The 12,750-nt window shown below is 33.1% G+C and overlaps 2 protein-coding genes across 3 annotated transcripts; both read right to left on the bottom strand.

The window, feature by feature from the left end:
* Nucleotides 1-441: 441 nt before the first annotated feature.
* LOC112717362 (protein FAR1-RELATED SEQUENCE 5-like) lies at nucleotides 442-1,629 on the bottom strand. The gene has a single exon (XM_025769418.1). The coding sequence runs from the start codon at nucleotides 1,627-1,629 to the stop codon at nucleotides 442-444; it is 1,188 nt and encodes a 395-aa protein (XP_025625203.1).
* A 5,330-nt stretch (nucleotides 1,630-6,959) lies between these two features.
* On the bottom strand, nucleotides 6,960-11,211 carry LOC112715272 (5-amino-6-(5-phospho-D-ribitylamino)uracil phosphatase, chloroplastic). Of its 2 annotated transcripts, none has more exons than XM_025767020.3 (11): nucleotides 10,752-11,211; nucleotides 10,551-10,670; nucleotides 10,250-10,318; nucleotides 10,034-10,138; nucleotides 9,656-9,710; nucleotides 9,290-9,363; nucleotides 9,058-9,144; nucleotides 8,833-8,973; nucleotides 8,281-8,346; nucleotides 7,565-7,674; nucleotides 6,960-7,265 (listed from the first exon to the last, which is right to left on the bottom strand). In XM_025767020.3, the coding sequence occupies exons 1-11, from the start codon at nucleotides 10,854-10,856 to the stop codon at nucleotides 7,097-7,099; spliced, it is 1,101 nt and encodes a 366-aa protein (XP_025622805.1). In that variant the 5' UTR covers nucleotides 10,857-11,211; the 3' UTR covers nucleotides 6,960-7,096. The 2 variants fall into 2 exon arrangements, with proteins under 2 accessions (XP_025622805.1, XP_025622806.1); XM_025767021.2 differs by having other exon boundaries at nucleotides 9,058-9,141.
* Nucleotides 11,212-12,750: the final 1,539 nt, after the last annotated feature.

Raw genomic sequence — 12,750 nt, 5'->3', positions numbered from 1 at the left:
CCTTTGTTTGCTTACGAAGTTAACAACCGAGATAGACTCAATCTCCTTCTTCACTTGTATGAAGATGACCTTCGTGTACACCGATGCAGCAAACTATTCGATGGGATCAAGACGGGTCGTCGTAACGGGAACACCGTAAATTGAACTGAACTGTGCAACCAGCTCACTATTCCGGTACTCCCGTACTAGTAGCTCCAGATTCTGCACAAGCTCTAGAATACTGTGCCTAGACGACAGAAATTTTTTTAGATGGGAATTGATGCCCTCACACCATGACGTCGTGCGAAACCCAGCGCAAAACTTGCGATGCAAGTACGCATTTGCCCACATCTTCCTCTTTTCATACAACTGTAATGCCCAATACTTATTAAGTAAGCCATACTGTTCAGCAACCTGTGCCCATTCACACTCAAACTCTTCAACCTCCATGTCAGCATACAATCACTTGGCAAAGACATCACGGAACATCTGCTCGTTGGTGTTCGAGGTAACATTCTTCTGCAGATGCCATGCACACAATCTATGGGTTGCCCGGGGCAACACCTCCCTAACTGCAGCAATCATTGATTCATCCCCATCGGTAACGACTACAGAGGGCAGCTTTCTACACATGACTTCTAACAAGTTCTCCAACATCCACTTGTATGAACTGATTGTCTCATCTAAAACCAAACCGAAACCAAAAATTGTTGTTTTCTTGTGATTGTTTGAACCTAAGAATATGACAAGGGGTCTATTGTACTTGTTCTTCTTATACGTCGAATCGAATGCAACGACGTCTCCAAAGTGTTGAAAATCAACCCTGCTAGGACCATCTGCCCAGAACATGTTTCCCAACATACCTTCTTCAGTCAAATTGTACCGGGCCATAGACATGGGATCAACAGCTGCCTTGCCTTCCAGGTATACTATAGCAGTGTTCATGTCTCCATCAACCACCTTTGCACGCTTCGACCGATCCATATAGTTGTATGCGTCTTTCTTGGTAAAACCCAAAGAAGAATAACCACCCGCAATCCCAGCCATGTACCCCAATATCTTAGATGTCGGCAACCCATACGTATGCATTCCATCCATGTGGGCCTTTGCAGAACCCGATATCGCCCGGAAACTTCGAATCATATGAACCATTCCCGTCGGTATCAACTCGTGGTTATGCTCGAGGATTACTTTCCGAACCTTCCAAACCGAGCTACCTTTATCAAGGTATACAGACATCAGGGCCTGGCAATTCGTGCATGTCTCAGGCCTATGGCATCTCTTTCTGTCTAGTCTATTGTAATGTTTTCCATCCCTTAGGCCAGCCCGATTACAGAAGAACCTCCTTCTCACTACACTCCCATCTTCATCCTTTGCATAGTCTCCCTTACGGACCCCAAATCCGTTGCATTTCCCTAACCTACCATAAAAATCATATGCACGCTCTTCACTTCGAAACACCTTTTTCATTATATCCTCTGCAGTCAACCCAATCACGTAACCATATTCACGACCATCTTCATCCGACAACAACTCAACCTTTCTTAAGTCATCCTCGTCAACAACGTTGTTGTTTGAAAGGCATAAATTGTTTTTACTTTCATCTGGAGACAAACCATTTGCCTTGCCCATCCCACCATAGCACTCCATCTATTAAGTTGTAATAGTTGATTTTTTAAAGAATAACTTTTTTCTGCTATAAAAATACACTGCCTTAACCTCTACACAACAACAATTTAATAAACAGACAACCACAACACCTAAATAGATAATCCGCCAATTGAAATTGCAAAACCCTAAGGAATTTTGCAACTTAAAAGGGCAGCAGCAAACCAATTTAACACACAGTCAACTTTACAAATTCAAGTAAAGGAAATCGGTACAAAAATCATCAACTAGACAAAAATTTTAACCACAACATTGGAATAATAATTAACCAGATACTTATTCACAAGGTATAATATCAATGAAAATTTACAAATATGCATTGAAAATGTACATAATTTCAACAAAGATTACTAAACAGAGGCAAGAGAGAACAACCATCATTCAGCAACAAACACTACAAAACAGAAAAAAAAATCACCTTATTACCAAATTCAAAAAGAATGAAAACCAAATAAACCCAATCATAAAACATTGTTACCAAATTAAATCAAAAGTCAACTAAATTTCACCTTGCAAATCCAATTAAAAAAACCTCTTCAGTTTCTACCCTAAACACCTATTAAATCACATGAACCAAAATTAACTTGAGGGAAAACACAAATTTCATAAGCACGAGAAGTCAGTTATCATTTATCACAAATTTCATATCTAAAACACAAATCAATACTCAATGAATCAGAGATATTCAAAATCACAAATCACTACTTTAGCCTTCAGAGACATTCAAATTCAATAATCCAAGTACTTCAGAGACATTCAAATTCTGCCTACAGCATTCAACAATATACAAATTTCCGCCATTAGCATCAGAGTAAGCTTCTGCCATTAGCAACCATACAGTCTAAATTCCACCTAACAGAGTGAGTTTCCACCATTAGCAACCATACATACAAATTTTCACAGTACTAATTTTTTAAATACAAGATGGAATCAAACTTCAAACCAAGACCGAAGATCAAAGAAGAAGAATCCAAGAGCCGAACTTCAAAATAAAAATGCAAGGCAAGACCGAAGAAGACTTGAAGAAAAAAGAAACAAAAATTCAAGAAGAAGACCACACCCTCAGTGAAGATGAGGACGACAAGCCACTAACCTGAGTCCGTGCCGAGAAGCCAGTAAAGATGAAGACCCGATGAGGACCTGCCGAGTTACTGGGTCAGGCGGTGACGATGGAGGATCTGGGTTAGGCGGCGAGGATGGAGGAAGAAGCTGCAGTGCTGAGGACCTGGGATGGCGTCGACACTGAGGACCTCTGTTAGTCGGCGACCATGCAGGGCTAGGCGAAGGGCAAGGCCGTGAGGGTTTTTTTGATTCTGCGTTCTCCTGTACGTTTTTGAATGAATGATTTAGGGAATAGGGGTAGGGGGTTGGGTCACGATGGAGGGTTGGGAATGACCTAGGTCCCTTTCTTTTTTTTTAACAGATTAAAAAATAGCATCAAAATATTTTTGTCCAACAACGAAAAACGGGCCACAAGGATTGGGCCCCTAATCAGCCAAAACTGATTACTAATTATATCACCTAATTACCCAACCTAATTATCCCTTCCCTCACGTGCTTCCATCAACTTTTCCTGCAACCTCTGTGAAAGCCTGATCAATTTGTCCCCTCCTTGTACCACATGTCATAGCCACAGCTTGTCACCCATTGTCTACACATGTAGATACTATTTTGCTGTCTATACCAAAGACTTTGCCTAAATATAATACAAAAATTTAATTTAGTTTCTATTTTTCAATCTAAATCTCCCTTTCAAACATAGTCCTAACGTTTTGTTTTTAATATAAATAATAAACTTGAAGTTGATAGTATTCCAAAATTACTTGCATTGGGAGTTTATTATTTGAAAGTTTTTTTCTCTTCACGGTCAACAATTTGTTTCAAGTAAGGTAAACTGAATTCTTCAAACAAAAATGTTAGGTCAATAATTTGTTTGATATCAATCGGAGAATTATGGTTTAATAAGTGATAGAGATTTTTATAAAAATTAATGATATAGATATTAGTGATTTTGAGCATTCGAATTTTATTTAAAATGATCCATTTCTTACTTCACCTCTTGTCCGATCATGCATTTGCCCATGCCATAGTATCCAACTAACTCAAACATAAAAAAAAAGTTCTAAGAGGAAGAAAAAAAAAGTAAAAAAGTAGTGAAAATGACAAATGAGAGACATGGTAAGCGAGTTGCTTATATAGATTCCATTTGAGAATATGCTTGGTATCTTAATGCGTGTTCACTTGTAATACATTTATAAGTATATATGTCTTATCTCGTTTTCGGTATAAATAAAATATGTTAATAATTAAATCATTTACATAATAAATAATATAAATAATAAGATATAAAAAAATAAATTATATCTAAATTATTTATACCTGTAAATAAGATATTTAAAATAAATCCCCTAATTTGCCTCATTGGAGTTTAGAATCGGTTGGCAACTCTCTCTCCAATAGTGTGATAATTTATCCTTAGCAATGACAAACAAGTATAGAGATATAGATTCTTGTGTAATACCTTTAGTTAGCTTAAAAGAGTCAATTTACCTCTATTTCACAATAAATTGAAGGATATTATTCTATAAGATTATTTTTGGAAGAGAGAGTGAGACTTAAAGACAGAGACTAGAGACAGAGACTGGGAGATAATGATTAAATTAAATTTTTATATTGTGTTTGGTATAAAATGTATAAGATTGAATTATGTCTTAGTATCTTATTTTGTTTAAAATAAATATGAAAACTAAAAGGTAGATTTAAAATTTAAAAAATTAAATGAGAATATTTTTAGAAAGAAATGTTATTAAAATTTTAATCTCTATTTTTTTTTTTAATTTTAGTCTCATGTATCTCCACTTTTAAGAAGCATTAAATGAATTGAAATTTTGTATTTCGAAGTTAAAATTCTCGTTACTCTTTAGTCACTAAACACAATACTCAGTTTAGTCCCACAATCCTTTAGGTAGCGTTTGTTGTGAGGTACTGGAATAGAGACTAGAAACTCAGTACATATCATGTTTGTTGGTTTAAAGACTGGCACTAAAATTTCTGTCTCTATCCCCAAAATTTAAGTATTTCAATACCTCCAAAAAGTGGGACACTGAAATTTTTAGAAACGGAGACTGAAACTTTAATAATATTTTATACCTAAAATACCCTCATTTCAATTAATTAATTCCAATTTTATCCTTTGTACAAATTAAATTAGAATTTTATTCTTATTTTAATTTCTATCTCTCACTTTACATCAAACAAAATATTAAAATTTATTTTAGTCTCTGTCTCTCAGTCTCAGTCTTTCAGTTTCTGTCTCTTTACCAAATGTTACCTTAAAACAAAAATAATCTAAAAAATCTACTTAATATTACCAATGTATGTACAAAATAACCAAAACCTTTTTTTTGTCTTACGCATTATATAACACACATCCACTCACATATTACTATTGGTCTATATTTTTTGTTGAAAATTTGAACATAAGTATAGCTCCCAGCAAAGCAGGTGATGTTGCCATTAATCCAAGGCCTCAACTAGGGGTGTGCATGGGTCGGGTGAAACTGAATTTGATGTGATTCAAACTCGATCCGAAATATATATCGGGGCTATTTATTAGACCTGAATCCGACCCTAGACTCGATGAAATCTATACACTTTCGGGTCACGATTATACTGGGTAAGAACCGGGTGAAAACCGAGCCGTTAACATTACATTACCTTGATACCTTCTTATAAGCTAGCATGTAAAAATATCCAAATTTTCAATACTCCAACCATTATTTGTCATGGTAAAATTCACTTAGAAAAATAAAACAAGAACCAACTCTTCTCTAAAATTAAAGCATAACCATAATCAATACTAATATTGTCTAATAACACCAAATACTTAAATCAATACAAATAACATAATATTATGCATTAATTAGTCTAAAATCTTATGCATTTTAAATATAAAACATTAACTTATAGTCTTATAATAACTAATAACACAAAATATTAAGGTTTACAATACTTAAATTCCACATAAGAATAGCCATCATCCATCACTAATAATACAAAAATATTAATTGTGTATGATGACCGAGTCACTGGACCAATTCGAATGACCCGAGCCATGACCCAGACCCGACCCGAAATAATGACCGGGTCTATTTTTGAGACTCTTACCCGACCCTAGACCTGATGAAATCATACCAAATTAATCCCTAAAATATTCTGGGCCGAGACGAATCTTCGAACCGGATCAAACCATGCACACCCCTAACCTCAACTACAAAATAACCTAAAACTTAAAATAAACAAAATTGCCGGCTTTCAAGAAGACTAGTGGACCAATTTGATCCGGACAGTAATTTATATGAACCAATTTGATTCAATTAAAAATAAAGGAATCAAAATGACATTGAGTTGACCATATTATATATGGGAAATAAAGTGAACATTTTCTGTTTAGCACATACCACATGTCACTAAACTTATTACATAAACACGTGTGTAACAACCTAATAACAATTTGAAGGCAAGGTTTTGATGCGAGAAGAGATTTGGAAAGTAGTTGAATATTCAATGGAGGAATTCTTGCAGAAAGTTTTTGTGTCCTAAGTTCTCGCTCACTTTTCTATTTGAGTTTCGTAATTGTGATTTGGGAATGACACCCCTCTTTTATCTTTTTTTGTTTTTGTCAGTAAATTGAACAACCCCAATTTTAAGTACATAATACATCCACACACTCCTCACATATTTGTCAATTTTTTTTCTCAATTGCAATATCTAGGATTTGAAACCTAGACTTTTGAGATGAAAAAGGAAAGATATGCCATGTGAGCTAAAGTTTATTAGCCCCTCTTTTATCCTTGACTGTCCAATTTTGGACACTTGTGTTTCTTTCTTTTTGATTGAATGAAATACATCTACTATCTTGGAAAAAAAATTAAAAAAAATAACAAATTCCGTTCGAAAAACTGATTCATGTTAATAACTTAGGACAACTAATTTGATTCAATCAAGAGTACATGGACTAAAATGCTTCGACCATGTGCCTACAAGGGCTAAATTGTGCATCAACCCATATTAAAAGATTACAGACTAAAATGTGTGCTACATAAAAAATTTTAGTAAATTGCAATTAACCCTTCCAAAATTATAGTGTGCCACCTAAGCTGCACTTTCTACTCCCACAATAATGAGTCACTGTATTTTCCCTCTGACTACTCTTATTTGTCCATCACTGACTCGCGTCCCTTTCCACTTTTCCGGTATTAGACTACATTCCACTAAACAAAGGGATAAATTGAGATATTGAAAAAAATGGATTACATCAGAACTAACTGATAGCCATTTTATTTGACATAGAAATCAGGACTACATAACTATATTTAATTACAATGAAAATTATCTGAGGGCCAGGGCTCCCAAAAAAAGAGAAAAAAGAATGGCAAGGAGAATATATTTAGAAACTGGTGTCTATTGTAAGTTTCCTTTTCTGAGGAGCTTTCTCTATGATCTGCTTCTGCAGGTCCATAAACGTAGAACCCTTGTTAGCAAATAATCTTCTCAAGTTTATCACAGAAAGTTCACCAAAGTTAGCAACTGCAAGATCAGCCTGCCCCAAATCATACCTGCAGATTTCAACACCAATCAGTTTTTGAATGCCAAGAGAATAATTCATTAAAATGAGGAGCGGAAAAAAGGATTTTAAGGTGCTGAACTGTTGAAAAGAAAGGAAAGTACTCTTTCATTTAATAGTAAGGGAAAATAGAACTGATGGAATAGTGTTTAAGTTATAGCAAAGTGACTAAAACCCAGAATGATATTTGTATGCTGGAAACTATCCTGGATTCCTGGTGTTTCATGAATCTTTTCTATTCTCCTTAAAACCTCTTACAATAACAAAACTGCATAAAATTGAATTACTCACGCTGGATGAGCGCCAATTAATGCAACAGCCATCATCGTACAATTGTGTGCAGCAGTTACTCCTCGAGGATCATCTTCAAAAACAACACACTTCGAGGGTTTCCGATCAAGCTGAAAAGCATTTTAGGCAGACAGGTTCAATACTAGCAGTAAAATGACATCTTAAGGGGTAAAAAATATTCAGCCTTGTTCAAATTTGATATCATAAGATGTTATCATGCTAATACATATTACATGCAGAATAATTGGACAGGAGAACCAAAAGTCCTCAATGAATCTTACATAAAATAATAAAATATCAGGGCTGCATCGAAAACGTCTCAAACAATCACCCTTGTTATTGACACATCAGGCTATTTGGCATTTATGTGAACTACAACAAAAGCTATGCATAAAATGCATTAGTGGTTTTTTTTATTAGAAGGAATGGAAGCCTAAAAATTTCCCATGTTCTACAGTTCTAGTATGATTCAATCAAGTTCTTCACCTAAAAATGGAAGATAAACTTAAAATATACAATATACAAAACAATCAGGCACATCCATCTTTAACTTATCATCACCATCCAACAAACATCTTTGCAAGGAAAAAAATAGATTATTAATAGGACTGAAAACTTGCTCAAATGTAACAAGTTTAAAAGAGCAACAACACAATTAGTAATGATTATTCCAACCCAGAAATAGTTCGTCAAATAAATTACTACTTGAACTGTACCTTGACGGCAGCAGAAAGAAATCTATGAGCTATTGATTCCATTCCATCCTCTTCCGTCACAACTGCCTGCAATTTGAATGGGGGAACCAGCAAGTGGCAAACTCAGGAGCATGGTAAGTAATTTGTAAATTTATATACCATATCATCTAGTACACACAACAGGTTGAAAATTTAAATAGTATCAAGAGGAAAGTTTTCAACTGTGGCTAACCACGAAATGTGGTGAAAGCTTTTCGATATCCCTAATTTTCCATAATGGATATACACCACAGCAAAAAGAAAACTGCTTTTTCTTCATGAAATTATGTCAATGCCTCAATGGCGTTCTTCCAAATATGTTAAACATGACAAGAACAAAATCCACATGCAACAAACTACACCAATCGAGTATATTATAATAGTAAATGATAGACTGAAAAGCAAAAAGATAAAAAAGATCTTAACAATCCATGACCAAGTTTGTTATTTCTAGTTATACCAATATGATTATCTACACTATGATTGGAAAAAGAAGGCATATTACTGTGTCAACTCTTCTCAAATATTGCCAACCTGGAAATATTTGTTGAGCTCCATCCTTTCCAAAGCTTCTACCATATTTTTTCTATCAAGACTTGAAACAACAGCACACGGAATTCGAGCTGTATGAACTGCTTCCAACCAGTCTCTGAGGCCCTCCATTGGTCTTTCAAGCTAAAAAAATTGTATGCAAGAAATGTAAAGTTCAACTATACAGAACTCTAGATTAAGCCACTAGAAGTTAAGGCAATAGCTTACCTTTAGAAGATTATCATAATATAACTGAGAAAACCTTAACTTTAGCCTCTCCATCTCATTTTCTGCCTTGTCTGAGAGGAAATGCTGCTAATTTAAAATAGCCAGTCAGAGAAATAAGGTGTATTGGATCAAGAATTGAGATTTTTAAAGATCGCACCATGTCCAAGGAAGTATTTCTTTAAAAACCAATTCCAACATAAAACCAATAAACAAAAAAGAAAGGCTAACAAACCTTATGCAACACATCATCAACACCTGCATAAAGTGCCAATCTTTGCATATCATCATCTTCAGGAATATCCTTTCCTGTTAAAGAATTTTTATAAATTAAAATCTTTCTCAGAAAAAATACATATAAAATAATCACAAAATTTATTCCTTCAGTTTGATTGTTGGTGAGTCCGCCGTATGAAAAAGTTGATGTTATAAAAACATAAATTAAATATCTTATCATACATATGACTGTAGGTTATTCCGAAGCATTCCATTCTTTTGCGGTGGTTGTATGATTGTAATTCTGTTTTTTTCCCATCTATCTAAAAGAGTGTACTATAAAGACCATCCTATCAAAATCCCACAAGCAAAACCATTAACATACCTTCTTCCAAGGCCAGCTCCTTCCACGCCTTCCTCTTCAGAGCTCGGGTATCAGCCTGCAACAAATAACATGTGATAACCAGGGAACCAATTTACCCTAACCAATATATTACGTGTGGTCACACTTTAATCTTCTCAAGACTTTCAGACCTAATACTTAGTCGGCCTCATGTATAGTTACTATTTAACAACCAAACCAAACCAATATGCGCGTCTATATGATTGCAATAAATAAATATCATAAACTCAGCTTGCCTCACTTAACATCCCTAACATGCTCGAATCCGATAGTAAAGAGTAAAGACAAACTACAAACACTGTCTCAGTCTACAGAAAAATAAAATAAAATAACTATAAGCTTGAGTTTGAAATCACTCACCACCACATTGTCCCAAGAGAAGATAAGACCATAGGCTTCATCCGGCTTCATGGCATAGCGAATGCGCTGAAGAAAACCATCTTGCAACTTGTCATTCAAGTAGTCCTAAAATTTTCAACAAAAGTTAGAACTTAAGCATCCTTTCAATCATGAAAATACATCAACTTCATTCACAAAATTACGGTGACACAATCCAACTGAATCTAAAATCCTTACCACATCAACTTGCAATGGTCCATCCGTCCTGAAAGTCTCAAAGCCTTCCCCATATTCAGCTCCAATAGCCTAAAAAGAAACACGAAGTGAAGGAATCAAATACATAAGGTACCAATCACTGGCATCACTCAATTCACTGTTCCAATGAAATTGTTAAATAAGAGCACAAAAGAAATTTTGAACTTCGATGGATGCATTCAGAATATTAAAGCAAAAAAAAAATGTAATCAACGAAACGATAGCATAAATTTGAAGCTATGAATACTAAACATAAACAAGGAAAAACGAGGACGATTGGTACCTCCTGCCTGAAGAGCTTGTTCGGTGCGAAGTGCAACCCATTGAAAGGACCAAATTCATCGGAACCAGAAGAGCAACGAGCAACTAAACGATTCTTATCCAAACCAAAACGCCTCAATTTCTGTGCAAAAAGAATATATAAAAAAGGGGGAAATGAAAATTAGAGAGAGAGAGAGAGAGAGAGAGAGAGAGAAGTGGATACCAAAATTCGAAGGTGAGAGGGTAAAGGAGAGGGTCTCAGAAGATAAGGTTGTTGCATCGAATGAGGAGAAGAGGCTCTGAAACTGGCGAAGGTTGTAGATTCCATGGGGATTCGGAACACAACCAAACCACCAAAAACGACGACGTTTTTGTCACGGAAGTTTAGCTCATAGAAGAACTGAAGAAGAAGAAGATGATGATGGTGGTGGTGGTGGTGCCGTTTTGTTTCACACTTTCTGTGTGTGTATGTGTGTGTGTTTTTTTTTTTTTTTTTTTTTTTGGGATTATTGGGTTGAATTGTTTTCTCTTTAATTTTTTAGGCTCTTTAAATATGTATTTGAGGTAGGGTGCTCTTTTCGTTCTAAATACTCTGTGGTCGTAATTTCTGATCACGTGATACGTCACAACTCACAAGCTTCAACCGGTTCAACCTTCTTCTAAATCTAATCTGCTCACTGCAACAGTCCAAGCTGATAATGGAATATTAAGTGGATATTTTCCTTGGAATTTTTAGGAAAATAAAATAAAAAGTAATTTTTCTTAATAAGTGGATAATGAAATATTAAGTGGACGTAAGAAAAACTTTTTTTTTCCTTTCTAATCCTGTTGTTTTTTTTTCTCTTTACTTTATTTTACAATAAAAAAATATTCTATGCACATTCAAAATTATATCCTAGATGAGGCATCAGGCACTATATCTATTTGTATATATTTATATATATGATTTACGGGATTTTTTTTATAAAATAAAATATTTCATTTATTGAAATAGATAATTTATAAGGTTTTTATTAAAATTTATTTTTTTATTTTATTTACACTGTAAATGAGATATACTCAAAATAAAAATTTTTTTCGTGTAAATAAGATAAGTAAAAAGATGAATTTCAATAAAAATATTACAAATTACCTATTTTATATATAAAATATTTATTTTATGTATTTAAAAAAATTCTATGACATAGCCACCAAAAAATACATATGATTTACATAATTTTCAGATAAATAATCAGCTACCAAAATAAATAAACCTCTAATAGTAGAATTATCAAATTTACAATAAATGAATAAATAAACTTGTTTGGCATAATGTAAAAATTTTATGAAATATCAAATACATATTTTTATATGTAGTAGTTAATTTTTTATATACACTAAAAATTAGTTACTAATTAACTATTATGTATTTGTGTATATTTATAAATATTAATTTATATATTTTTTATTTAAATAATCAACAATAAAAATAATTAAATTATAATAGTAAAATAATCAACTCTATAATAGATAAATAATTAAATATTTTTATAATAGTATAATAATTTTTTTTGAGATGTAAAATATATATTTTTATGCATAATAATTAATCAGTAACTGATTTTTTGTGTAATTGATATAGGTGAAGGTAAATGTACATCCTATATTGATTAGGATTATCATTAAATTTTATATAACAAAAATGTCTTTAATCTAAAAAAAAGTCTGATTTTACATATCTCACCAAAATATTTTATTTTATTATTCTTATCTTCTTGTATACACTTTTAAGTTTACCAATTTTATTTCTCTTCAATTTTATTTTGATTTTTATTCATATTTACAACAAGTGAGATTATGAGTAAGTATAATTTATAATTTAGAATACATATCAAATTGGTTTATAATATTTTTAGATTTTTTTCCAAATAAAAACGTGATAAATTAGTTTTTTAAAATATTAAAAGTTAATTTCTAATCAAATAAAAATTTTAAATTAGTTTTTTTTATTTTAGATCATTTTTTATTTCAAATGTACTTTTCTTTAAAAAAATAAAGATTAATTTACCTAGTATTCTAAAATATAGACACCCAAAAAAAATCTAAAATATTAAAGATTAATCTGTTAAATACTTTTAAAAAATAATTTACACAAAACTGCAAAAAGAATAACTACATATTGGGTTTTATAGATATTGAACATGAGTATTCTCAATAGCACGTCAAGTTGTTAATACGGATGG

The sequence above is a fragment of the Arachis hypogaea genome, chromosome 10, assembly GCF_003086295.3.
Source record: "Arachis hypogaea cultivar Tifrunner chromosome 10, arahy.Tifrunner.gnm2.J5K5, whole genome shotgun sequence".
Classification (NCBI taxonomy): Eukaryota; Viridiplantae; Streptophyta; class Magnoliopsida; order Fabales; family Fabaceae; genus Arachis; species Arachis hypogaea.
The sequence above is the reverse complement of the archived record's forward strand: the minus strand, read 5'-3'. Positions and strand labels throughout refer to the sequence as shown.